Below are 27,993 nucleotides of genomic sequence, written 5' to 3' on the forward strand. Positions count from 1 at the left end.
CCGAGTTTTTAAAACGTTTTTTTAAATTATGGTTTCAAATTATGGGCAGGGTTTTTAAAAACAAAATGTGATTTTTAAAATGTTATTTTTTTATTAGGTTTTAAGTGTATTTTAAAACTCTTACGCCTGTAACAGTCGGCTATGTACCTGCTTTTATCAGGCGCAAGAGTTTTGAGGGCATTTGCTGGGTGAGATATGGGTAAATCCCGCAATCCTGCCCATGCGAATATCCTCGCTCCCAAGATGCGGAGGATCTGTCAAGTTCCAGCTTGGCAGATCGGAAAAGCTGATTTTCAGTGCATAGAAACATAGACACATAGAAAGTAGGTGCAGGAGTTGGAATCGAGCTCGCACCACCATTCAATAAGATCATGGCTGATCATGCATTTCAGTACCCCATTCCTGCTTTCTCTCCATACCCCTTGATCCCTTTAGCGGTGAGGACCATATCTAACTCCCTTCTGAGTATATCTAATGAACTGGCCTCAACAACTTTCTGTGCTAGAGAATTCCACAGGTTCACAATTCTCTGAGTGCATGCGCATTGTGCGCTGAAAACCAGCTTTTGCGATGCCTTCCCGGGTCCGTACGCACACTCCGTACGCACACTCCGTGCGCACACTCCGTACGCACACTCCGTACGCACACTCCGTGCGCACACTCCGTACACACACTCCGTACACACACTCCGTACGCACGCTCCGTGCACATACTCCGTACGCACGCTCCGTGCACATACTCCGTACACACACTCCGTACGGACCACGGAGGCCGGAATTTCTCGGCCAACATTTCAATCTGATTACCCACAAAAAAATGCTCCCTTGGACTGGGCTGCACACCAAACATTTTGATCACTTTCTGATAGCATGGGAACGTTAAGAAAATATGGAACAACAAAAGGCAGTTTTGGCCGATCAAACCCTTCCATTTACAGAATATGTACAATCTGGCCTAGGTCAGTCTGCCCAATTAATCGAAAAAAAGACTTGCATTTATATAGCGCATTTCACGACCACCGGATGTCTCAAAGCGCTTTACATCCAATGAAACACTTTTTGGAGTGTGGTCACTGTTGTAATGTGGGAAACGCAGCAGCCAATTAACGCACAGCAAGCTCCCACAAACAGCAATGTGATAATAACCAGATAATCTGTTTTAGTGATGTTGATTGAGGGATAAATATTGGCCCCAGGACACCGGGGAGAACTCCCCTGCTCTTCTTCGAAATAGTGCCATGGGATCTTTTACGCCCACCTGAGAGAGCAGACGGGGCCTCGGTTTTAACGTCTCATTCGAACGGTGGCACCTCCGACAGTGCAGCACTCCTTCAGTACTGCCCCTCCGACAGTGCGGCACTCCCTCAGTACTGCCCCTCCGACAGTGCGGTGCTCCCTCAGTACTGACCCTCCGACAGTGCGGCGCTCCCTCAGTACTGACCCTCCGACAGTGCGGCACTCCCTCAGCACTGCCCCTCCGGCAGTGCGGCGCTCCCTCAGGACTGACCCTCCGACAGTGCGGCGCTCCCTCAGCACTGCCCCTCCGACAGTGCGGCACTCCCTCAGTACTGACCCTCCAACAGTGCGGCGCTCCCTCAGCACTGCCCCTCCGACAATGCGGTGCTCCCTCAGTACTGACCCTCCGACAGTGCGGCACTCCCTCAGCACTGCCCCTCCGGCAGTGCGGCGCTCCCTCAGCACTGCCCCTCCGACAGTGCGGCACTCCCTCAGTACTGACCCTCCGACAGTGCGGCGCTCCCTCAGCACTGCCCCTCCGACAATGCGGCGCTCCCTCAGCACTGACCCTCCGACAGTGCGGCGCTCCCTCAGCACTGCCCCTCCGACAGTGCGGCGCTCCCTCAGCACTGACCCTCCGACAGTGCGGCGCTCCCTCAGCACTGCCCTTCCGACAGTGCGGCGCTCCCTCAGCACTGCCCCTCCGACAGTGCGGCGCTCCCTCAGCACTGCCCCAGCGACAGTGCAGCACTCCCTCAGCACTGCACTGGAAGTGCCAGCCTGGAATTTTGTGCTCAAGTCCCTGGAGTGGGATTTGAACCCACAAGAGTCAGAAAAACCTTTCAAGCTGCAAATCATGGCAAATGTTTAACGGGTAATACATAGTCGAATCTCTCAAGTTTAGTTAATATTGAGCTTTTTGTCCATCCAAGAGACATTTTATTTCAAATTGAAGGTTATTGTTGGAGTACAAAAGTAAAAGCATGAATTGGATTACCATTACCAGCAGGGGGAGCCATAATTCAGATAATGATCTCAATCCACTCTGTATGTTCACTTCAGCTCTCGTCCTTTCCACAATACTGCCGGGAGATTCACAAACTGTTAACTCTAGGTTGGCAAGTGAATTATCCAAATCTTTTTGATGTGCACGTGAATCAATGCTTTTTTTTTGTCGTGAGCCAGATCTTTCACAGAAGCACTTTCCTATTTTGATCATGAAAATCTTGTGCAAAGACAAATACTGTACCTATAAAAATTAGGCACCACCGATTTCAATCGCTCCACCATCGGCGGCCAGTGCTTTCAGATGATATATTCACTCATTTTACTATTTCATGTCCCAACTCGCAGCGAGTCCTGCTCACCCATCACCCCCTGTGCTCGCTGACCCGTGTCCTAACTCGCACCAAGTCCCGCTCACCCATCACCCCCTGTGCTCGCTGCCCCGTGTCCTAACTCGCACCAAGTCCCACTCACCCATCACCCCCTGTGCTCGCTGACCCGTGTCCTAACTCGCACCAAGTCCCGCTCACCCATCACCCCCTGTGCTCGCTGACCCGTGTCCTAACTCGCACTGATTCCTGCTCACCCATCACCCCCAGTGCTCGCTGACCAGTGCTTGGTTCCCGGTTAAGCAATCCCTCAATTTTAGAATTCTCATCCTGGTTTACAAATCCCTCCATGGCCTCGCCCCTCCCTATCTCTGTAATCTCCCGAGATGTCTGCACTCCTCTAATTCTGCCCTCCTGAGCATCCCTGATTATAATCACTCCACCATCGGTGGCCGTGCCTTCTGTTGCCTGGGCCCCAAGCTCTGGAACTCCCTCCCGAAACCTCTCCGCCTCTCTACCAAAGTTCCCTCTAATTCTTTTGGACCCCCCCCCCGGCCCCTTTAAGAGACCGCGAATGCGCAGTTTTTGCATTGAAAAGCTGGCTGCACAGGACCTCTTGAGCAGCTACACAGGGGAATGTTGCTCTCTACCTCGCTCTCCTCCTTTAAGATGCTCCTTAAAACCTACCTCACCTGTCCCAAGATCACCTTATGTGGCTCGGTGTCAAATTTTGTTTGTTTGAAGCGGCTTGGGACGTTTCACTACATTAAAGGCACTATATAAATACAAGTTGTTGTAGTTGTTGAAGTGTGGTTTGCAGCTATTTAATATTCCACCCCTCTCCTGCACTGTAAACAACAACCTCTGCCGTTGACATTGTCACGAATGGTATAATGTCTCCTTGAGGCTGAAAAGTAATTCCAATCTGGCAGTAAATCTCAGTGGACTGATAAGTGGCAAGTAATATTCGCGCCTCACAAGTGCCAGGCAATGAGTATCTCCAACAAGCGAGAGTTTAACCATGGCCCTTTGACATTCAACGGCATTACCATCACCGAATCCCCCACCATCAACATCCTGGGGGTCGCCATTGACCAGAAACTTAACTGAACCATCCACATAAATACTGTGGCCACAAGAGCAGGTCAGAGGCTGGGTATTCTGCGGCGAGTGTCTCACCTCCTGACTCCCCAAAGCCTTTCCACCATCTACAAGGCACAAGTCAGGAGTGCGATGGAATACTCTCCAGTTGCCTGGATGAGTTGCAGCTCCAACAACACTCAAGAAGCTCGACACCATCCAGGACAAAGCAGCCCGCTTGATCGACACCCCATCCACCACCTTCAACATTCACTCCCTCCACCACCGGCGCCCCCTGGCTGCAGTGTGTACCATCTACAAGATGCACTGCAGCAACTCGCCAAGGCTTCTTCGGCAGCACCTCCCAAACCCACGACCTCTACCGCCTAGAAGGACAAGGGCAGCAGGTGCATGGGAACACCACCACCTCCACGTTCCCCTCCCAGTTTCACACCATCCTGACTTGGAAATATATCGGCCGTTCCTTCATCGTCGCTGGGTCACAATCCTGGAACTCCCTCCCTAACAGCACTGTGGGAGCACCTTCACCACACGGGACTGCAGCGGTTCAAGAAGGCGGCTCACCACCACCTTCTCAAGGGGCAATTAGGGATGGGCAATAAATGCCGGCCCTGCCAGCGACGCCCACATCCTAGGAACGAATAAAAAAAGAGAAATATCGTTTTGGTAAACATATATAAAGCTAAAAAAAACACTATTTCCTTAGCCTCCTGTCTCTCAAAGTAATATGCTGATAGCACCTCTCCCAGAATGTTAGTGTACAATGTTGGGTTACGTCTCATGTTACTGTCAAAGTACGTATATAGTTCAGCATTTCAGCTCATCGATGCTCCTCCTCTTTCGCTAAGTGTTCTGATTTCCCATCTTCTTGCACAGGGAAGAACGGACTTTCTTTGGGATGCTTCCGATTTTCCTGCTCGACAGTGTTCCTGGCCAAGCTCAGATTTCCATCCCAGCGTCCTCTGGAGTTTGCTGTTTCTTGAACGGGAAAGTTCACCTCTCGCTCCTCTTGCACGGGGAGGCCCAGCGATCCTTCATCTTCTTGCACGGGGAGTCCCGTGTCAGCCCCAGAGCCCCCCGGTTTCTCCTCTCCCGGCGGGAACCTGCCGTCCCCCCTCGGGTGGTCTCCTCCTTTGGTGGGAATGTCGGGCCTGTCGCTCATGTCTGCTCTCCTGCCCTCCTCGGTGGTGCGATTCACATTGATCACCACGTTGAAAACAACTGAGCCCCCAACGCTCAACACCGATTGGCCGCTGGCTTTGTATGTCGTATTGCTGCCACAAGGAAAGCCTAAAGGATTAATTGGAAAGGAAAGTTTAATATAGTGGTTTATGGGCCGTGACTTTTTACTTTTAAATACCTGAATGACTGAATCAGTGTCCTGGCGCATGTCATACATACGGCAGCAAATTATCAGTCATTTCAAAATGGTAAATGTTTGGACACACACTTGGGCCCTGAACTCGCGGCCTCCTACAGGTGGGTACAAGGTGCACACGCGCTTGTCGGGAGCGTTAGAGGGAGCAACATGGGGCGGCATGCCACTGCAGGGAGCAGCGCTTGCTGCTGCAGGGGGGCGACGGCTGTGAAGAGGGTGATTGGATTGGGTGTCACCATAACCCAGGTCAGTGAACGGAGCGCGGGCAGGTACAGCAGGAGCGGCGAGGCCGGGGCGAGGGAGCGGCGAGTGACGCGATCGGGGCCCAGGAGAGGCGGGAGTCTGGGGCCCAGGAGAGGCGGGAGTCTATGTGTGCGCACTAGGTCCGTGCAGCAGAGCTGGTCTCCAGTCGTCCTGGTTAACCCTTGCCACTGGACCAAGACCTCGCTCTGTCAAGCCCGTGTGGTGGCTGGTGTACAACGGTCACCCCACGTTAAAAAAATCCACACACAGGCATCTTCCACCCTTCAGGATGTAGTTCAGGATCCGGAATATTAGGTCCTTCATTGAAACACCTGTGAACTCATCCCTTTTTGGCGTGGAAGCAAGTTATCCTCACTTCGAGGGACCGCCTATGATAGATGATATGATGAGGGGCCCCGCAAGTTCTGGGTTTAGGTATGCGAAGCGCACGTGCCTAAGCCCGGAGCTTGCAACCTGTCAAGAATTCTCTTGACAGATTGCACGCCTCTGGAGGCAAAGGGCCTTCGCGGGCGGAGAGTCGGGGCGATTTGTCCAACTTCCACCCAGTGAATGCCCGTGAAATTCTTATGCCTGGTAAAAGCTGGCATAAGGCCAGCATTGACCAATGTAAGAGTTTTAAAAAATAAGATGTTATCACTCATTTAAACGTTAAAAACCTTGTCCATGAAAGGAAGTTTGTTTTCAGCTCTGTTAAAGCAAATTTTAAAAGATTTCAAAAAAATATATTTTTGTTGTATAAAATATTTAATTAAATTGCATATTAATTAATTTTAAATATGTGATTGATTTTACAAATTTATTTTCAGTGTTGGTGTGTTCTTGGGGGGGTGTTCCCATTCATACGTATGGCAGCTCCGTAGAAATGGAACTCACCATAAGAATGGGAATACTCCCATTTTGATCGGTTGGGCTGGCCCAGGTGATCTCAGAGCGCCTGCATCCCTGGGGTACGTCTGCGTCTACGCAGGCCCACCGGGGTACATGTGCATCTATGCAGGCTTACCAGGGTATGTATGCGTCTACGCAGGCCCACCGGGCTGCGTGTGCGTCTACGCAGGCTTACCGGGGTATTTGTGCGTCTACGCAGGCCCACCGGGGCATGTGTGCGTCTAGGCCTACCGGGGTACGTGTGCGTCTACGCAGGCCCACCAGGGTACGTGTGCATCTACGCAGGCCCACCAGGGTACATGTGCGTCTACGCAGGCCCACCAAGGTACGTGTGCGTCTACGCAAGCCTACCGGGGTACGTGTGCGTCTACGCAGGCCTACCGGGGTACGTGTGCGTCTACGCAAGCCTACTGGGGTACGTGTGCGTCTACACAAGCCTACCGGGGTACGTGTGCGTCTACACAAGCCTACCGGGGTACGTGTGCGTCTACGCAAGCCTACTGGGGTACGTGTGCGTCTACACAAGCCTACCGGGGTACGTGTGCGTCTACGCAGGCCTACTCGGAGAGGCCCAGGACCGCCAGTCTCCAAACCTCCCGGACCACCAGCAAAGTTTGTAGATTATTTTTCAGGTCGCGGGAAGCCTCCGACCGCAACTTTTGGGCCACAACACATTTAGCTTTGAGATGCTGATAGCAGTTACGTGCGTCCGACATTAGTGTACAACGACACACAGGGTAAACTGCACCACGTAGGATTGAGTGGAGGAGAAATTTCTTCACTCAGAGGGTGGTGAATTTTTGGAATTCTCTGCCTCAGAGGGCTGTGGATGCTGAGTCATTGCATATATTTCAAGGCCGAGATCGATAGATTTTTGGTCTCTCGGGGAATCGGGGAATATGGGGATCGGGCGGGAAAGTGCAGTTGAGATCGAAGATCAGCCGTGATCTTACTGAATGGCAGAGCAGGCTCGAGGGGCCATATGGCCGATTCTGACGGGACTGGACAGGTTAGATGCAGGAAGAATGTTCCCAATGTTGGGGAAGTCCAGAACCAGGGGTCACAGTCTAAGGATAAGGGGTAAGCCATTTAGGACCGAGATGAGGAGAAACTTCTTCACCCAGAGAGTTGTGAACCTGTGGAATTCCCTACCACAGAAAGTAGTTGAGGCCAATTCACTAAATATATTCAAAAGTGTCATGTATTCAACCAGCATTATAACCCATGTATAAACTGACCAAAGTTGTACACCGTGAGAACAATGACCACTAGGTGGGAGACACTCCTAACCTGGACCTTCAGGTATAAAAGGGGAAGCTCTACCCACTTCCTGCACTTGAGTGCTATGGAATAAAGGACAGGTCACAGACTGACCTTCTCTCAAGCATGGGCCTCGTGTGCATTTATACTGTGTAGTAAGGACATATCAAAAAGGGAGTTAGATGTGGCCCTTACGGCTAAAGGGATCAAGGGGTATGGAGAGAAAGCAGGAAAGGGGTACTGAGGTGAATGATCAGCCATGATCTTATTGAATGGCGGTGCAGGCTCGAAGGGCCGAATGGCCTACTCCTGCACCTATTTTCTGTGTTTCTATGATTCCTGCTCCTAATTCAGATGTTCTCGTGCAACATTCCTGCGTGCTTTTTTTCACAGCAAAGATGTTGATGTGCATAAGTCCAACTGGTCAACTTACCAGATGGAGTGGAATTTCCTGACTTGTGACTGTTTTCATCAGCTGGACTCGGCTGGCGAGAGCCTGGGTTGGTAGAACTGTGCCCAGGGATATTCTCAGGCTTGTGAGTCGAGCTGGTAGAGTTACTCTGTTGAGCTGTGTGGCAATCAGTGCCCGGCTGCCTGGAGGACAATGGAGCTGACCTTGCCGAGGCTGGAGCATTGCAAGGTGTATGTCCCTCACTGTCCGCGTAGGGGGCTGTGTCGACACTGTCTCTGCTTCCTTGCGCCGACGAGGTGCTGCAAATTGACCCCTGCGTCTCATACCCCGAAGACGACAGGGGCTCAATGGAAGTTCCTGGGCTTCGATCTTCTGAGCGGGCTGTGCTGGGACCTTCCCCTTCGCCTCCGCCGGGATTCTCTCTGGGGATCCTTGGCGAGCGTGCGGCCCAGCGCGGGGACTCAGCTCCGCGGGAAAGGATCGGAACGTAGCTGCAATCTGGGCGCTCCGCCAAGGCGCAGAAGGTGGAGCCACTGGCTCGATGCGTTGCCTCCACCAGCTTCTTGTGCGGGAGAAACATCTCACTCTCTGGATCCCGGTTACGGTGATCGCTCAGCGGCTTGTCAATTGCCGCATCAGCCGGAAGATAAGCCTTGAAAAGCAACAGAAAATCTTCAGACACGCGATTATAAAAGTACTAGCGAGCTGAAGGGAAGCATTAATCTTGACCAAATCATATATATATATTATATATATATAAATATAAATATGTCTAAAAATATAAATATATATATACATACATATATATATATATACACACATATAAATATAAATATATATATATAAAAATATAAATATATATATACATACATATATATATATATATACACACATATAAATATAAATATATATAAAAATATATACATACATATAAATATAAATATATATATATACACACACATATAGATATAAATATATATATATAAAAATATAAATATATATATATATAAAAATATATACATACATATAAATATAAATGTATATATAAATATATCTATAAATATAAATATATAAAAATATAAAAATATAAATATATATATATATAAATATATATATACATACATATATATATATATACACACATATAAATATAAATATATATATATATATATATACACACATATAGATATAAATATATATATAAAAATATAAATATATATATATACATATAAATATAAATATATATAAAAATATATACATACATATAAATATAAATGTATATATAAATATATCTATAAATATAAATATATAAAAATATAAATATATATATATATATAAATATATATATACATATAAATATAAATATATATATACATACATATATATATATATATATATATATACACATATAAATATAAATATATATATATATACACACATATAAATATAAATATATATATAAAAATATAAATATATATATACACTGTCAGCTATATACAAGATATATGTGTCAGCTGTGGCTCAGTGGGCAGCACCCTCGCCTTTGAGTTAGAAGGTTGTGGGTTCAAGTCCCACTCTAGGGACTTGAGCACAAAAATCTAGGCTGACACTCCCAGTGCATTACTGAGAGAGTGCTGCACTGTCGGAGGGGCAGTACTGAGGGAGTGCTGCACTGTCGGAGGGGCAGTACTGAGGGAGTGCCGCACTGTCGGAGGGGCAGTGATGAGGGAGTGCTGCACTGTCGGAGGGGCAGTACTGAGGGAGTGCTGCACTGTCGCAGGGGCAGTACTGAGGGAGCGCCGCACTGTCGGAGGGGCAGTGCTGAGGGATGCTGCACTGTCGGAGGGGCAGTACTGAGGGAGCGCCGCACTGTCGGAGGGGCAGTGCTGAGGGAGTGCCGCACTGTCGGAGGGGCAGTGCTGAGGGAGCGCTGCACTGTCGGAGGGGCAGTACTGAGGGATGCTGCACTGTCGGAGGGGCAGTACGGAGGGAGCGCCGCACTGTTGGAGGGGCAGTACTGAGGGAGTGCTGCACTGTCGGAGGGGCAGTGCTGAGGGAGCGCCGCACTGTCGGAGGGGCAGTGCTGAGGGAGTGCCGCACTGTCGGAGGGGCAGTGCTGAGGGAGCGCTGCGCACTGTCGGAGGGGCAGTGCTGAGGGATGCTGCACTGTCGGAGGGGCAGTACTGAGGGAGCGCCGCACTGTCGGAGGGGCAGTGCTGAGGGAGTGCCGCACTGTCGGAGGGGCAGTACTGAGGGAGCGCCGCACTGTTGGAGGGGTAGTACTGAGGGAGTGCTGCACTGTCGGAGGGGCAGTACTGAGGGAGCGCCGCACTGTTGGAGGGGCAGTACTGAGGGAGCACGACACTGTCGGAGGTACTGTCTTTCAGATGAGACATTAAACGAGACCCTGTCTGCTCTCTCAGGTGGACGTAAAAAGATCCCGCGGCACTATTTTGAAGAAGAACAGGGGAGTTATCCCCGGTGTCCTGGGGCCAATATTTATCCCTCAATCAACAATACTAAAACAGGTTATCTGGTCACTATCATGTTGCTGTGTGTGGGAGCTTGCTGTGTGCAAATTGGTTGCCGCGTTTCCCACATTACAACAGTGTCTACACTCCAAAAGTACTTCATTGGCTGTAAAGTGCTTTGAGATGACTGGTGGTCGTGAAAGGTGCTATAGAAATGCAAGTCTTTCTTTCTTTATGTATATTAATGAAACAGCAGTGAACCAGATTTAAATTTGTTTTGAAGATTTTGATGCTCAAATACTTAACATTAAAGTCACAAATTCGCTGACTTAAGGGCGAGTTTTAGAAATTCTCTGATGGAATTGAAGTGCCAATTTAATAGTGAATCTCTCTCGGGCTGGTGGAAATTGAAATGCTAAGTGCGTTTCTGCTTCAACTTACAACAACTTACTGGGTACATGGTAATGAGCAGTGTCATCTGAATACACAAATGCTCGTTTCAATCAAATTCCAGTGTATTGAAATACCATTGCTGCATTATTTGTTTGCGGGGAGAAGCAGTGACATCTCCGCTTGGGAACTTGTGCTCCGAGGGATTGTGGAAAGAGATGGTATGATGGCATGGTGTATTGCACCCGCACGCTAAGCGTGAGCGGTAGCAAACGCGCCATCATTGTCCGCATCGTGGCACGTGGTTATTTGGGGATGGGTCGAGACCAGCAACTTGCATTCCTACAATGCCCTGAGCGTCATAATACGTCCCAAGGCACCTTATCAAAAACAAAATTGACACCGAGCCACATAAGGAGATGTTAAGGCAAGTGACCAAAAGCTTGGTCAAAGAGTTACGTATTAAGGAGCGTCTTGAAGGAGGAAAGAGAGGTAGAGAGGGCGGAGAGGTTTAGGGAGGGAGTTCCAGAGCTTGGGGCCCAGGCAACAGAAGGCACGGCCACCGCTGGTGGAGCGATTATAATCAGAGATGCTCAGGAGGGCAGAATTAGAGGAGTGTAGACATCTCGGGCTGGAGGAGATTACAGAGATAGGGAGTGGCGAGGGCCATGGAGGGATTTGTAAACAAGGATGAGAATTTTGAAATCGAGGCGTTGCTTAACTGGGAGCCAATGTAGGTCAGCGAGCACAGAGAGTGATGGGTGAGTGGGACTCGGTGCGAGTTAGGACACGGGGCAGCAAGCACAGGGGGTGATGGGTGAGTGGGACTCGGTGCGAGTTAGGACACGGGGCAGCGAGCACAGGGGGTGATGGGTGAGCGGGACTTGGTGTGAATTAGGACACGGGGCAGCGAGCACAGGGGGTGATGGGTGAGCGGGACTTGGTGCGAGTTAGGACACAGACAGACCAATTTTGGATCACCTCTCGTTAACAGAGGGTAGAATGTGGGAGGCCAGCCAGGAGTGTGTCATGTATGTATGCTTGGGGTTACTAGCCACCAGTTGGCGCCACTGTCGGAGGTCATTGGGCTGTACGTACGTGTGCGCAGGCCAGGTATAGAAAGCAAGCCGCCATGTAATGTGCGCACTTTGGGTCCGAATAAAGTTGAGCCAGGTTTGCACCTGAGTGAGTTTACAGTATTCAGTCTATCGCGTTATTACATACACAACAGAGTGTGTTGGAGGAGCCAAGTCTAGCGGTAAGAAAGATATGGATGAGAGCTGCAGCAATGGATAAGTTGAGGTATTGGGCGGAGACGGGTGATATTACGAAGATGGATTAGAGCAGGCATCAGGGAAGGCAGGGAAATCTGTCTCTCTCACAACCCTCTGCTGGTTTTTACTGTCATTGGGCAAAATCTGGGAGCAGAGTTACCACTGAATTAGGAAAGGTTCGGGCTCATGCCCACTAGGAACTCAATTGAGAATACGCAAGCTTGTTTCATGGAGAGCCTTTGTAACCAGTGAGCTCGGGTAGTTGGCTCCCGGTCCGGCAACGCCTCGATTTTAAAATTCTCATCCCAGTGCTCAAATCCCTCCACGCCCCCCCCTCCCCATCTCTGTAATCTCCTCCAGCCCCACAACCAACGATTCCCTCCCCCCCCACCCACCCCCAAGCTACGCGGGCACGTGGCCACGCGGCGATCGAGGTCCCACGCAGGCCGCTGCTCCGCTTAGCGCTGACGCGGTTAACGTCCCGCCCTTCCTTCCGTTAAAGGGGGGGGGGGGGCGCTGCGCACTCTAACCGGGCCACCAGGGGGCGGCATGGTGCCGAGTCCGCTGCCCGGCACCCAGAGCGGAGCGGCGGGCGGACCCAGACCACGCAACAGAGCGAAGACGTCGGGCCGACCGGTGAGTCGGCCAAACCGGAAAGATGGCGGTACACGCAGCGCTCCCGACCTCCCCCCTTGCCTTCCGCCCCGCCAGCGGCTCGCGGCCCACGAGGCCGGAGCCAACACCGCTCGTGGCAGCCTCGCGGGGGCGCAGGACGGTATCTGCCGCGGGGCAGAACGGGCTCGTCGCCAGTTGCACAGCGCATCCACTAACTCCCGCGCAACTCTGTGGGAGCCAGTAGCACCATCCCCGCCCCCACCGCCCCCTCTAGCCGGACAAAAAGCGTTTTGTGCACCCCCTCCCTTTGTTTTGCAACTTACCTCGCTTCTCTTTCCCCCCCTAATGCTGCACCAGGCATAAGCGAATCTTTGTTGAACACAATCTGCATGAAAGACAAAAAACAGTTTATGATACAGGACCAGACGCAGAAATTACTAGCAATTCTACTTTCCCGTAAAACCAAATGCTATTTGTACCATGAGGTGCACACACAGAATAAAAATCGGCATCCTTCATTTACGCAGATTACCATTGGTGCATAAACCCAATAAACTAGACAGGAGCAACGTCAACAATCACTCCCTCCACCACCGGCGCCCCCTGGCTGCAGTGTGCACCATCTACAAGATGCACTGCAGCAACTCGCCAAGGCTTCTTCCATAGCACCTCCCAAACCCGCGATCTCTACCCCCTAGAAGGACAAGGGCAGCAGGCGCATGGGAACACCACCACCTCCATGTTCCCCTCCCAGTCACACACCATCCCGACTTGAAAATGTATCGGCCGTTCCTTCATCGTCGCTGGGTCACAATCCTGGAACTCCCTCCCTAACAGCACTGTGGGAGCACCTTCACCACACGGACTGCAGCGGTTCAAGAAGGCGGCTCACCACCACCTTCTCAAGGGGCAATTAGGGATGGGCAATAAATGCCGGCCTTGCCAGCAACGCCTACATCCCAGGAATGGATTAATTTTTGCTGTTGTGACCATAGATAAACCAAACCAAACCAAACCAAGCAGGGTTAGTACAGGTCAGCCTTACCGACTGAAAACACCTGAAGTTCTTTCTCCGACAACATATTTGACGGAGATTTCGCTGGGGCTCCTCCCACTCTGTCCCCTGTAAATTGGCAAGTTGGATCCAAAATTGGCTCAGTGGCAGGAAGCAAAGGTTAATGGTTGACAGGTGTTTTGTGACTGTAGAGTGACGCGATTGGGGCCCGGGAGAGGCGCGAGTTCGGGGCCCAGGAGAGGTGAGGGCCCAGGGGCAGCACGGGCCCAGCCCACACTACGATATGTGAGCGCACTAGGTCCGTGCAGCAGAGCTGGTCTCCAGTCGTCCTGGTTAACCCTTGCCACTGGACCAAGACCTCGCTCTGTCAAGCCCGTGTGGTGGCTGGTGTGCAACGGTCACCCCACGTTAAAAAAATCCACGCACAGGCATCTTCCACCCTTCAGGATGTAGTTCAGGATCCGGAATATTAGGTCCTTCATTGAAACACCTGTGAATTTTTTGACGTGGAAGCAAGTCATCCTCGATTCGAGGGACTGCTGTGATGATGATGACTGTCGTGGGGTTCCGCAGGGCTCAGTACAAGGTCCCTTGATATTTGTGGTATATATCAATGATTTAGACTTGAATGTTGGGGGTATGATTAAGAAGTTTTCAGATGATACTAAAGTTGGCCGTGTGGTTGATAATGAAGAAGAAAGCTGCGGACTGCAGGAAGATATCAATGAACTGGTCAGGTGGGCAGAACAGTGGCAAATGGAATTCAAACTGGAGAAATGTGAGGTAATGCATTTGGGGAGGGCTAACAAGACAAGGGAATACACAATAAATGTTACAACACTGAGAAGTGTAGAGGAATAGAGGGACCTTAGAATGCAGGTAGCAGGACAGGTCGATAAGGGAGTTAAAAAGGTATATGGAATGCTTGCCTTTATTAGCTGAAGCATAGATTATAAGAGCAGGGAAGTTATGCAAGAACTGTATACAACACTAGTAAGGCCACAGCTGGAGTACTGTGTGCAGTTCTGGTCACCACATTACAGGAAAGATGTGATTGCACTCGACAGGGTACAGAGAAGATTTACGAGGATGTTGCCAGGACTGGAGAATTTTAGCGATGAGGAAAGATTGGATAGGCTGGGACTTGTTTTCTTTGGGACAGAGGAGGCTGAGGGGAGATTTAATTGAGGTGTATAAAATTATGAGGGGCCTGGATAGAGTGAATAGGCCGGACCTATTTCCCTTAGCAGAGAGGTCAACAACCAGGGGGCATAGAATTAAAGTACTTGGTGGAAGGATTAGAGGGGAGTTGAGGAGAACTTTCTCCACCCAGAGGGTGGTGGGGGTCTGGAACTCACTGCCTGAAAGGGTGGTAGAGGCAGAAACCCTCACCACATTTAAAAAGTGCTTGGATGTGCACTTGAAGTGCCGTAACCTACAGGGCTACGGACCGAGAGCTGGAAAGTGGGATTAGGCTGGGTAGCTCTTTGTCGGCCGGCACGAACACGATGGGCCGAAATGGCCTTCTTCTGTGTCATAATTTTTCTATGATTCTATGATAACTTTTGTGGAAATCCTGTTTGCGCTCGTAGACCGGATTTGCGTTGAACCTCCGAGCTGGTGTAACAGCAGCGGGGGACACACACACACACACGCCCCGAGGAAATTTCCTGGCAATCGAACTTACAGAATACTCACTCCACACTCACTGCGGATGCAATGCATTTGCTTCACATTGCTATTAAGTTGGTTTATTAACAAAGGTTTAACAATTACATGACACGTCACCAGTTCATCCACTGGGCTCACAACTGCATACCTCATCGTGGATGACCTAGATCCAACTGGCTGGGGTTTTATTAAGCCTTGTGAACATCACGTGACTGGCTAAGCCACTCACAATGCAACAGCTCTACAACTCTCTTTAATTATAACTTTAAGCCAAATGACACCTTTGGTCAAGGGGCACAACGATGAGTGCCATCAAATTAACAAGTAAACATTAAAGGGAACCATAACGAATCAAATAAAAATTCTGTTCCCATTTGTAATGATGCACTCCAGTCCCTCCGGCGCCCACCTCTCGCGGAAGACCGCGAGCATACCGGTCGACACCGCCTGCTCCATCTCCAGGGACACCCTGGCTCAGATGTAACCGCGGAAGAGAGGCAGGCAGTCGGGCTGAACAACCCCCTCGACCGCCCACTGCCTGGACCGGCTGATGGCCCCCTTGGCCAGGCCCAGGAGCAGGCCTACAAGGAGGACCTCCGACCTGCTCACTCCCTTCCGCACAGGGTGCCCAAAGATCAGGAGTGTGAAACATAGAAACATAGAAAATAGGTGCAGGAGTAGGCCATTCGGCCCTTCGAGCCTGCACCACCATTCAATAAGATTATGGCTGATCATTCACCTCATTACCCCTTTCCTGCTTTCTCTCCATACCCCTCGATCCCTTTAGCCGTAAGGGCTATATCTAACTCCCTCTTGAATATATCCAATGAACTGGCATCAACAACTCTCTGTGGCAGGGACTGAAGTGCAACCAGAAGTTGAGGAACAGCCCCTTTAAATATTGGAAGAGGGGCTGCAACCTCACACACTGAACATAAAGGTGGAACATGGACTTCTCCAGACCGCAGCAATTGCAGGCGGCCTGGGAGTCCGTGAACCGACTTAAAAACCTATTGTACGGGACTGCCCTGTGCACCACCATCCAGGCCAAGACCTCAATAAATAGAGGGAGGACTCCCGTGTAGAGTGCACTCCATTGGGGCAACAGCTCTACAAACCAGTGGGCATACTCACATTCATCATCATCGTCACAGGCGGTCCCTCGAATCGAGGATGACTTGCTTCCACGCCAAAAAGTTCACAGGTGTTTCAATGAAGGACCTGATATTCCAGATCCCGAACTACATCCTGAAGGGTGGAAGATGCCTGTGCGTGGATTGTTTTAACGTGGGGTGACCGTTGCACACCAGCCACCACACGGGCTTGACAGAGCGAGGTCTTGGTCCAGTGGCAAGGGTTAACCAGGACGACTGGAGACCTGCTCTGCTGCACGGACCCAGTGCGCACACATATCGCAGTGTGGGCTGGGCCCGTGCTGCCCCTGGGCCCTCGCCTCTCCTGGGCCCCGAACTCGCGCCTCTCCTGGGCCCCGATCGTGTTGCTCCACAATCACTCGCCACAACCTCACTGCTCCTGCTGTATCGGCCCACGCGCCAATCAGCGACCTGCGTTATGGTGACATCCAATCCAGTTGCCCTCTTCGCAGCCGTCGCACACATTACAGCGATGAACAAAATGGCCGGGAATTTCCTGGGAATTGCTCGGGGATTACTCCGCACTTCCGCCGAAGTAACGCCGGTGAAGAGGGAGTGGGTACCAAGGAATTTCCCGACCAATGTCTTGTAATCGCTGCAGTGAGCAACACACCGAAAGTTATTTTAATGACTTGCTGCTTTTTATGAAACATTATAAACGATCTCAACATACCTGTTAGAGGTGTCAGAGTCCTTCTGTGGGATATCACGGCACAGATAAACACGATAATTATCCCACATCCACAGGCAAGGCCCACAGCGATTGGTAACATTGAGCCACCTACAACAGAAGGAGAAGAGCCAATCACAGTGAGCTTATAACTGAACATCTGTTACTCCTGCAAAGTCATTGCACAGATAAACACATTTAACTCTCAAGCATACCACCACAGCACACGACTCACACCTCGGTACAGTACTTTCGCCGTGAGAAGTAAATAATAATACTCTGATGAAATACCAGCTGAGGTCTCAGGTATGACAGTGCTCAGAAATAACAGCTATTATTCAAAAAGAAAGTAAAGACTTGCATTTATATAGCGCCTTTCATGACCACCAGACTTCCCAAAGTGCTTCACAGCCAGTGAAGCGCCTTTTCAAGTGTAGCCGCTGTTGTAATGTAGGAAACACGGCAGCCAATCTGCGCACAGCAAGCGCCCACAAACAGCAATGTGATAATGATCAGATAATCTGTATTAGTGATGTTGGTTGAGGGATAAATATTGGCCCCAGGACACCGGGGATAACTCTCCAGCTCTTCTTCGAAATAGTGCCGTGGGATCTTTTATGTCCACCTGAGAGAGCAGTCAGGGTTACTGCCCAGTCGGTAAGGATAGAAATCTACCCGACTGTCTCTTGACGTCATGAGCCAAAAATGTCTACAATAAAAGAGACCCTTGGAACTGATGGAAGTCCATCAGGATTTGTTTCTGCTCTGTAACTCCTGACTGCAATCACCACTGCTGCTCCCTCAACCAAGCCAGCACGTAGTTGTAAAAAGGAAGACTTGCATTTATATAGCGCATTTCACAACCTCAGGACGTCCCAGAACGCTTACCAGCCAATGAAGTACTTTTTGAAGTGCAGTCACTGTTGTAATGTGGGAAATGCGGCAGCCAATTTGCGCACAGCAAGCTCCCACACACAGCAATGTGATAATGACCAGATAATCTGTTTTAGTGATGTTGATTGAGGGATAAATATTGGTCCCAGGACACCAGGGAGAACTCCCCTGGTCGAATAGTTTACTCACTTTAGCATGATGTCCCTAATAGTGAACATCTTTGTTCAAGGCAGTCCACTCATTACTGCCTTTTAAGTGTCAGCTATGGCCCAATGCGCAGCACTCTCGCCTCTGAGTCAGAAGGTCGTGGGTTCAAGTCGCACTCCAGGCTGACACTCCAACGCAATACTGAGGGAGCGCCGCAGTGTCGGAGGGGCAGTACTGAGGGAGCGCCGCACTGTCGGAGGGGCAGTACTGAGGGAGCGCCGCACTGTCCGATGGGCAGTACTGAGGGAGCGCCGCACTGTCGGAGGGGCAGTACTGAGGGAGCGCCGCACTGTCGGAGGGGCAGTACTGAGGGAGCGCCGCACTGTCGGAGGGGCAGTACTGAGGGAGTGCCGCACTGTCGGAGGGGCAGTACTGAGGAAATGCTGCACTGTCGGAGGGGCAGTACTGAGGGAGTGCCGCACTGTCGGAGGGGCAGTACTGAGGGAGTGCCGCACTGTCGGAGGGGCAGTACTGAGGGAGTGCCGCACTGTCGGAGGGGCAGTACTGAGGAAATGCTGCACTGTCGGAGGTGCCATCTTTCGGATGAGATGTTAAACCGAGGCCCTGTCTGCTCTCTCAGGTGGATGTAAAAGATCCCGTGGCACTATTTCGAAGAAGAGCAGGGGAGTGCTCTCCAATGTCCTGGGGCCAATATTTATCTCTCAATCAACATCAGAGAAAGAAAAAAAACAGATTCTCTGGGTCATTATCACATTGCTGTGTGTGGGAGCTTGCTGTGCGCAAATTGGCTGCTGCGTTTCCCACATTACAACAGTGACTACACTTCAAAAGTACTTCATTGGCTGTAAGGCACGTTGGGAGGTCCGGTGGTGATGAAAGTCGCTGGATAAAAAGATGAGGCATCACTGAGCTGGTGCAGACCCACAGCCGCCCGTCAAATGGCTGCAATGGTGTTGTGTCGCCAGTGACCTCTTTTCTTTCTGTTGTTCCAGGCGCAGCGGGCACAGCCCTTCGGCAACGGCAACATGCCAAAACACCTCATGTGGCAGCTCGGTACGGAGCAGCCACACTGTTCTCCCGAGAGCGGAGAAGGCGAAGGGGAGATTTTGGGGAGGTGTTTAATATCATGAAGGGTTGATCAATTTGCCACTAGCCAAAGGTGTTCATGGATATGGGGCAAAAGAAAGAAAAGCTTGCATTTCTATAGCGCCTTTCACGACCACCGGACATCCCAAGGCGCTTTACAGCCAATGAAGTACTTTTGGCGTGCGGTCACTGTTGTCATGTGGGAAACGCGGCAACCAATTTGCGCACAGCAAGCTCCCACGCACAGCAATGTGATAATGACCAGATAACCAGTTTTTTTAGTGATGTTGATTGAGGGATAAATATTGGCCCCAGGACACCGGGGATAACTCCCCTGCTCTTCTTCGAAATAGTGCCGTGGGATCTTTTACATCCACCTGAGAGGGCAGACGGGGCCTCGGTTCAATGTCTCATCCGAAACCAGGTCTTGTGCAGATTGGGTCGATTTTAACTCGGGGCGGGAACGATGCGTGGGGGGGGCCGCACTTCCTTGCCCCCCTCCACCCCCAGCTCCCGCACCCCCCCCGGCCCCCCTGTGGTGGGGGCAGGGCTCGTGCGATCTACTCCTGTTCCTAATTCTTACGAAGCTTGTGAGATTTCCCCCATGATTGAATGACTTGGAGAATTCACTTGGTAACGACAACGTGGCTGAACTCTCAGAAGAGTTCTGGTGGAAACTCATCGACCTGAAATATTCCTCTGTCCACAGGTGTTGCCTCATCTGCAGAGCGCATTCCAGCATGTTCCCAGAAAGAATAGGCTGTTTTGGTCTAGATAAGTGAGATCATTGAAAACTCCAAGTATATATTACAGTGCAGAACTCCAAATGGTAGACTGACAATTGTGTCACATAAATTGTGCACCCACCGTACCTGAACTATGTGATGGCAACCAATCATCATTGATGCACACAGCATCAGATGTAACTTTACCAGGTACTCTCTCCCTCAGTCCAAGGGCTGTGCAACTATGGAAAATGAAACACAGTACAACTACATATATATTTTTTTATAAAGATTTTCATTTCTATAGCGTCTTTCACGATCTCAGGACGTCCCAAAGTGCTTCACAGCCAATGAAGTACTTTTGGAAAGTAATCACTGTGGTAACCTAGGAAACGCGGCAGCCAATTTGCGCACAGCAAGCTCCCACAAACAGCAAGTGATGTTGATTGAGGGATGAATATTTGGGTGGACACTGGGGATAACTCCCCTGCTGTTCTTCAAAATAGTGCCGTGGGATCTTTTACATCCACCCGAGAGGGCATACGGGGCCTCGGTTTAATGTCTCACCTGAAAGACGCCATCTCCGACAGGTGCGGCACTCCCTCAGTACTGCCCCTCCAACAGTGTAGCACTCCCTCAGTACTGCCCCTCCGACAGGTGCGGCGCTCCCTCAGTACTGCCCCTCCGACAGTGCAGCTCTCCCTCAGTACTGCCCCTCCGACAGTGTAGCACTCCCTCAGTACTGCCCCTCCGACAGGTGCGGCACTCCCTCAGTACTGCCCCTCCGACAGTGCGGCGCTCCCTCAGTACTGCCCCTCCGACAGTGCGGCGCTCCCTCAGTACTGCCCCTCCAACAGTGCAGCTCTCCCTCAGTACTGCCCCGCCGACAGTGCAGCTCTTCCTCAGTACTGCCCCTCCGACAGTGCAGCTCTCCCTCAGTACTGCCCCTCCGACAGTGCGGCGCTCCCTCAGTACTGCCCCTCTGACAGTGCAGCACTCCCTCAGTACTGCCCCTTTGACAGTGCAGCACTCCCTCAGTACTGCCCCTCCGACAGTGCAGCACTCCCTCAGTACTGCCCCTCCGACAGTGCGGCACTCCTTCAGCACTGCCCCTCCGACAGTGTCGCACTCCCTCAGCACTGCCCCTCCGACAGTGCCGCACTCCCTCAGCACTGCCCTGGAGTGTCAGCCTAGATTTTTGAGATCAAGAGTAGCACCACTGTGCCTGGGCCAAGACACAACACGGAGTTAGCAGCATTACACGGCATGACATAGATCGGACCAATACCTATAATATTATAGCCTCTTAATGCTTTAGAGTAACAGTAGCAGGAATGATTGGTGTTACCAGACTGATACTGGCAGGTGCAGAGGAAAGACCTCATTTGGAGTGTCTTAAAGGAGGAGATGATGGTAGAGAGGTGGAGAGGTTTAGGCAGGGAATTCCAGGGCTTGGGGCTCAGGCAACAGAAGGCACGGCCACCGATGGTGGAGCGATTATAATCAGTGATACTCAAGAGGCCAGAATGAGAGAAGCGCAGACATCTTGGGCGATTGTGAGGCTGGAGGAGATTACAGAGATAGGGAGGGGCGAGGCCATGGAGGGATTTGAAAACAAGGATGAGAATGTTAAAATCAAGGCATTGCTTAAGCGGGAGCCAATGTAGGCCAGTGAGCACAGTTAGATGAAGAGGGGTGGGAGGGGGCTGATGTGGAGCATAAACACCGTCATGGAGCGGTGGGGCCCAGTGGCCTGTTTCTGTGCTGTAAATACTTTATGTAATAAATATTAAACAACAACAAAGTCTAGGAATATCGCTCAACTCTAAATGACCGCACCATGCCGTTATAATTCATATAATGAGCGGCAAACTTACTTGGTCATCTGCTTACACTTCATGGTGAGCGAGGTCTCGTTTGAAAAGTACATTGGCCGACATGGTGTACACTTGGTATCAGATTTCCTGTTTGCTGCAGAACGCAATTAATATTTAATTAGACAATGGAATGCAAGCAAAATTTACAAAGCGGAGTGACTACTGCCAACGAACCGGAAGCTGTGCAAAAGCGTTCTGCACATAAACCTGTGGTGGTTTAAAGAAAGATTTGCATTGACATAGCGCCTTTCACGACCACCAGGCGTCTCATAAAAGCTTTACAGCAAATGAAGTACTTTTTGGAGTGTAGTTACTGTTGTAATGTGGGAAACGCAGCAGCCAATTTGTGCACAGCAAGCTCCCACAAACAGCAATGTGATCATGACCCAGATTATCTGTTTTAGTGATGTTGATTGAGGGATAAATATTGGCCCCAGGACACCGGGGATAACTCCCCTGCTCTTCTTCCAAGTAGTGCCGTGTGATCTTTTACGTCCACCTGAGAGAGCAGACGGGGCCTCGGTTTAATGTCTCATCCAAAAGATGGCACCTCTGACAGTGCAGCGCTCCCTCAGTACTGTCCCTCCAACAGTGTAGCACTCGCTCAGTACTGCCCCTCCGACAGGTGCGGCACTCCCTCAGCACTGCCTCTCCGACAGGTGCGGCACTCCCTCAGTACTGCCCCTCCGACAGTGCGGCACTCCCTCAGTACTGCCCCTCTGACAGTGCGGCACTCCCTCAGTACTGCCCCTCCGACAGTGCGGCACTCCCTCAGTACTGCCCCTCCGACAGTGCGGCACTCCCTCAGTACTGCCCCTCTGACAGTGCGGCACTCCCTCAGTACTGCCCCTCCGACAGTGCGGCACTCCCTCAGTACTGCCCCTCTGACAGTGTGGCACTCCCTCAGTACTGCCCCTCCGACAGTGCAGCACTCCCTCAGTACTGCCCCTCCGACAGGTGCGGCACTCCCTCAGCACTGCCTCTCCGACAGGTGCGGCACTCCCTCAGTACCTGCCCCTCCGACAGTGCGGCGCTCCCTCAGTACTGCCCCTCCGACAGTGCGGCGCTCCCTCAGTACTGCCCCTCTGACAGTGCGGCGCTCCCTCAGTACTGCCCCTCCGACAGTGCGGCGCTCCCTCAGTACTGCCCCTCCGACAGTGCGGCGCTCCCTCAGTACTGCATTGGAGTGTCGGTCTAGATTTTTGTGCTCAAGTCCCTGGAATGGGACTTGAACCCACAACCTTCTAATTCAGAAGCGAGGATGCTACCCACTGAGCTACGCTGACATTGTGTGAATGCAAGTAAATACGAATGTATAATAAGTCATATCGTATGCCTAAATCTGTAGGATCTATGAAGCTGTGGGTTGGTTTAATAATGAATAATAATTGCACGGGTTGGTTTAAGTGTTGGTGTATGAGGGCCAAAATTGTCGCCCTCCTTAAGCTCCATTACCGTCTCACCGACCGGGGTCAGCCGAACGGGCTGACCTTTTGTAAATTGCCCGCGGCAATTATTATTTTTTATTTTGACTTTTTTCGTTTAACACCCTTTTGACCCCGGCGCCCCAGTGACCACAGTGTCTCCCTGGGCATCTGCCCACATCGCCCGCCTGTCAGGCCAGCCCGAGTATTGAGGCTGGATTTCCCGGTCCTTCTGCGCTCTGTTTTGCACCCCGCAGCGGCGGCAATGGCGGGGGTGAGGTGTTCTGGGCGGGCGGCCAGCCTCCAGCGCCCCGCGGCGATCCCCGTGGCGCGGAGCAGCACCGCCCGGACGAGCAGCGCCCCGGTGTGTGCAACGCCCCCCTGGGCCGCGACACCGGCGCGAGTTTTGTCTCCCGCCCGACCCGTCCGCCCCGCGGCGACCGCCCGGGAAATCAGGGCGGTCCCACCATCCCGACAGCGGGGAGGTGAGTAATGGACTCCTGAGGTAAGTGCGACTGCTTGTTCTTGGAATTGTTTCAGCGATTCGTGTTGTGGAGGTGGGGGCGATGTTTTGGGAATGTTTCTGTGTCACCCCCCGCACTCCCCCCCCCGGGCGTCTCTGGAAGCGCTCCCGGCCCGGCTATTTATCTCAGGAATTTCCCATCCTAACGCCCCATGAGGGGGGGGTACAACGCCTCCCTTGGCGTTGCGCCCCCTGACGCAGGGCCCCGCTGTCCAAACTTACCCACTGAGGCGTAAACTGTTCCCGGGCGCTAACTTTCCCGCCCGGCCGACATTACCGCCCCAAAAACATCAAAGCCGAAAATGCAGCCCTAAGTATTCATTGTCTAGTATTGTCCTCAGCGGTTTCTAGTTTATCAAAAGGACAGAGAGGAACCTATTCATTTACTCGGAGAAGATAAAATCAACTTTAGATCAAGTTACAGGAAACCATTTGCATTTATTGTAGGATATCCTGGTCAAAAATGAAGCTTGCGCTATCGAGTCTTACTTGACATCGAACTCACTGTTGACATGTCAGCCGTGACTCAGAAGGTTGTGGGTTCGAGTCCCACTCCAGGGACTTGAGCACGTAAATCTAGGCCGACACTCCCAGTGCAGTGCTGAGGGAGTACCGCACTGTTGGAGGGGCAGTACTGAGGGAGCGCCGCACTGTCGGTGGGGCAGTACTGAGGGAGTGCTGCATTGTCGGAGGGGCAGTACTGGGGGAGTGCTGCATTGTCGGAGGGGCAGTACTGAGGGAGTGCTGCACTGTCGGAGGGGCAGTACTGAGGGAGCGCCGCACTGTTGGAGGGGCAGTACCGAGGGAGCGCCGCACTGTCGGAGGTGCCGTCTGTCGGATGGGACGTTAAACCGAGGCCTCGTCTACCCTCACAGGTGGATGTAAAAGATCCCATGGCACTATTTCGAAGAAGCGCAGGGGAGTTATCCCCGGAGTCCTGGGGCCAATATTTATCCCTCAATCAACGTCACTAAAACAGATTATCTGGTCATTAGCACATTAGTGTTTGTGTGAGCTTGCTGTGCGCAAACTTGGCCGCAGCATTTCCTACATTACAACAGTGACTACACTCCAAAAAGTACTTCATTAACTGCAAAGTGCTTTGGGCATGTGGTGATTATGAAAGGCGCTATAGAAATGCAAGTCTTTCTTCCGGTGTTGTTGTACTGATGCATCTTCACAGGATCTCCCAAGATCACTCTATGGCCAGCAAATATTGAGCGGTGGATTCTCACTGGACTTTCTGAAAATTATCCTGCATCCCTTCCAGCTCAGAGCCTCTCATCCACTTGGCACTATATCTGGCAACTTGGTTAGAATCACTAACTTGCTGTGTGGGGAAATGGTAGTGAACTGAGATGTTACGAGAAAAATGCCAAAAGGTGCTGCCCAATGCCCACAATAAATCGCTTTCTGCTTTGACTTAGATAAAAGACCACACTCGGAGTACTGCGTACAGTTCTGGTCGCCATGTTATAAAAAGGCACTGGAGAGGGTGCAGATAAGATTTACAAGGATGATACCAGAAATGCGAGGGTATACATATCAGGAAAGAATGAACAGGCTGGGTCTCTTTTCTCTTGAAAACAGAAGGCTGAGGGGTGACCTAATAGAGGTCTTTAAAATGATGAAAGGTTTTGATGGAGTGGATACAGAGAGAGTGTTTCCACTTGTGGGGAAGAGTATAACTAGAGGCCATCAATATAAGATCGTCACCCAGAAATCCAATGGGGAATTCAGGAGAAATTTCTTTACCCAGAGAGCGGTGAGAATGTGGAACTTGCTGCCACAGGGAGGGGTTGAGGCGAATAGTATCGATGTATTTAAGGGGAGGCTGGACAAGCCAATGGGGGAGAAGGGAATAGAGGGTTATGCTGATAGAGTTAGATGGGGAAAGACGGGAGGGGGCTCGAGTGGAGCATAAACGCTGGCACGGACTGGTTGGGCCCAATGGCCTATTTCTGGGCCATATATCCCATGGACTGTTGGGCCGAGTGGCCTGTTTCTGGGCCCTATATCCCATGGACTGGTTGGGCCCAATGGCCTGTTTCTGGGCCATATATCCCATGGACTGGTTGGGCCCAATGGCCTGTTTCTGGGCCATATATCCCATGGACTGTTGGGCTGAGTGGCCTGTTTCTGGGCCCTATATCCCATGGACTGGTTGGGCTGAGTGGCCTGTTTCTGGGCCGTATATCTGATGTAAAAAATACAGCTTTAAGAGATGCCCCATGGAAACTTATATTTGGCTTTACAGTTTTCCCATAACTCTTGCTCACCTTTTTCTTTCACTTCGAAACCCGGGAAGCAAGGACTGTCCCTGCGGCAGTATTCGCAGTCCTGCGAGCAGTGGTAACCGGCTCGACATATACACTGCGTGGCAGTCACTGCATCACCTTTCCTCAGCACTGTAAACTGTTTCACTGCAAAGGAAACAGAATGCTCTCAGACTCGACGATCAACGAGCAACCACACGTAACCAACATATGCAGCACGCTTTCCCTGTGCATGGTAACATCCAGCTTGACCGTGGCACTAGAACAACAACAGCTTGCGTTTGTATAGCAGGTAAGAGTTGGATGATTGACAAGCCACCATGCAGACCAAGATCCTTGCCTGCGCTCAACCCCGGCATCACGGATCATGAGACAGATAGAAGTTGTTGTTTTTGAACCAGTGATAAAAAAAGAATTAAAGTCCCATATTGGGGTAGAAATGAGACCTCGTTGCACCCATCTTATGGGTGTAAAACGGGCACAAGGAGGCCCAATTTCAGGGACCAACATCCTGCACCCCTAGGATGCCTGAAAGACATCCTCGCTGACTTGGCTCAAAACTGTCTGATTGGGACTTCAAGCCAGGATACGTGGCAGAGTGGCAATGTATAATGAAGAAAGAAAGTGCAGCCTTTGTGAAAAGTAGTCTGTGGGCAAACACTGTGTGCAACATGACTTCTGGCCACATCTTCTGTTTCATATATAACAGCAATAACGTGTATTTATATAGCACCGTTAACATAATAAAACATCCCCATGCGCTTCACAGGAGTGTCATAAAGCAAAATTTGACACCGAACCGCATAAGGAGAAATTAGCGCAGGTGACCAAAAGTTTGGTCAAAGAGCTAGGTTTTAAGGAGAGTCTTAAAGAAGGAAAGAGATGTAGAGAGGCGGAGAGGTTTAGGGAGGGAGTTCCAGAGCTTGGGGCCCAGGCAACAGAAGGCACGGCCACCCATGGTGGAGTGATTATAATCAGGGATGGTCAGGAGGGCAGAATTAGAGGAGCGCAGATATTTCGGGGGGTGGGGGGGGGGGGGCGGGGATGGGGCTGGAGGAGATTACAGAGATAGGGAGGGGGCGAGGGTCATGGAGGGATTTGAAAACAAGGATGAGAATTTTGAAATCGAGGCGTTGCTTAACCGGGAGCAATTGTAGGTCAGCGAGCACAGTGGGTGATGGGTGAGCGGGACTTGGTGCGAGTTAGGACACGGGGCAGCGAGCACAGTGGGTGATGGGTGAGCGGGACTCGGTGCGAGTTAGGACACGGGGCAGCGAGCACAGTGGGTGATGGGTGAGCGGGACTCGGTGCGAGTTAGGACACGGGGCAGTGAGCACAGAGGGTGATGGGTGAGCGGGACTTGATGCGAGTTAGGACACGGGGCAGCGAGCACAGTGGGTGATGGGTGAGCGGGACTTGGTGCGAGTTAGGACACGGGGCAGCCGAGTTTTGATTGATCTCAAGTTAGCATGTATTTGTTGGTCGATGACTCATCTTAGAATATTGTGAACATTTTGATTAAATTAAATGGTTGATAAATTGACTGTGAAATTGGCAAATTGGCTGCCGCGTTTCCTACATTACAACAGTGACTACACTTCAGAAAGTACTTCATTGGCTGTAAAGCGCTTTGGGACGCAGTGATACCCTTACTCGAGCTATGGGCAGATTCCACTCGCATCAAATTAAATGAAATATTTTTGGAGGAGAATTTCAAAAGAGCTGCACATTCTGCTCTCCGGCTGCATGCCGAGTTTTTTGACAGAGGAGCTTGCTCGTGAGTTGTGGCACCTAGAGAGGGATTTCTTGATTGTCTGCTTCACCTTGTCTCCAAGGCATTTGCACGATCATTTCTTGGATCATAAATTATAGGCCTAGAAATTTGATG

At 50.9% G+C, this 27,993-nt stretch overlaps 1 protein-coding gene across 3 annotated transcripts in view; it reads right to left on the reverse strand.

Annotated features, from left to right (window-relative positions):
- The window catches only part of LOC139264220 (tumor necrosis factor receptor superfamily member 11A-like), a 131,798-nt gene that overhangs the window by 58,085 nt on the left and 45,720 nt on the right, over nt 1-27,993 (reverse strand). For 2 of the 3 annotated variants that reach the window (XM_070880339.1, XM_070880338.1), the window contains 7 exons: nt 26,109-26,252; nt 21,883-21,976; nt 20,153-20,247; nt 17,136-17,243; nt 12,946-13,007; nt 7,894-8,524; nt 2,099-4,960 (listed from right to left, as the gene is read on the reverse strand). In XM_070880339.1, coding sequence (XP_070736440.1) covers nt 4,491-4,960; nt 7,894-8,524; nt 12,946-13,007; nt 17,136-17,243; nt 20,153-20,247; nt 21,883-21,976; nt 26,109-26,252 — 1,604 coding nt within the window. In that variant the 3' untranslated portion in view covers nt 2,099-4,490. Of the gene's footprint in view, nt 1-2,098; nt 4,961-7,893; nt 8,525-12,945; nt 13,008-17,135; nt 17,244-20,152; nt 20,248-21,882; nt 21,977-26,108; nt 26,253-27,993 lie in introns of those variants that run through there. The other variant, XR_011593296.1, reaches the window with a different exon arrangement.

This window comes from Pristiophorus japonicus, chromosome 5, assembly GCF_044704955.1.
Source record: "Pristiophorus japonicus isolate sPriJap1 chromosome 5, sPriJap1.hap1, whole genome shotgun sequence".
Lineage (NCBI taxonomy): Eukaryota > Metazoa > Chordata > Chondrichthyes > Pristiophoridae > Pristiophorus > Pristiophorus japonicus.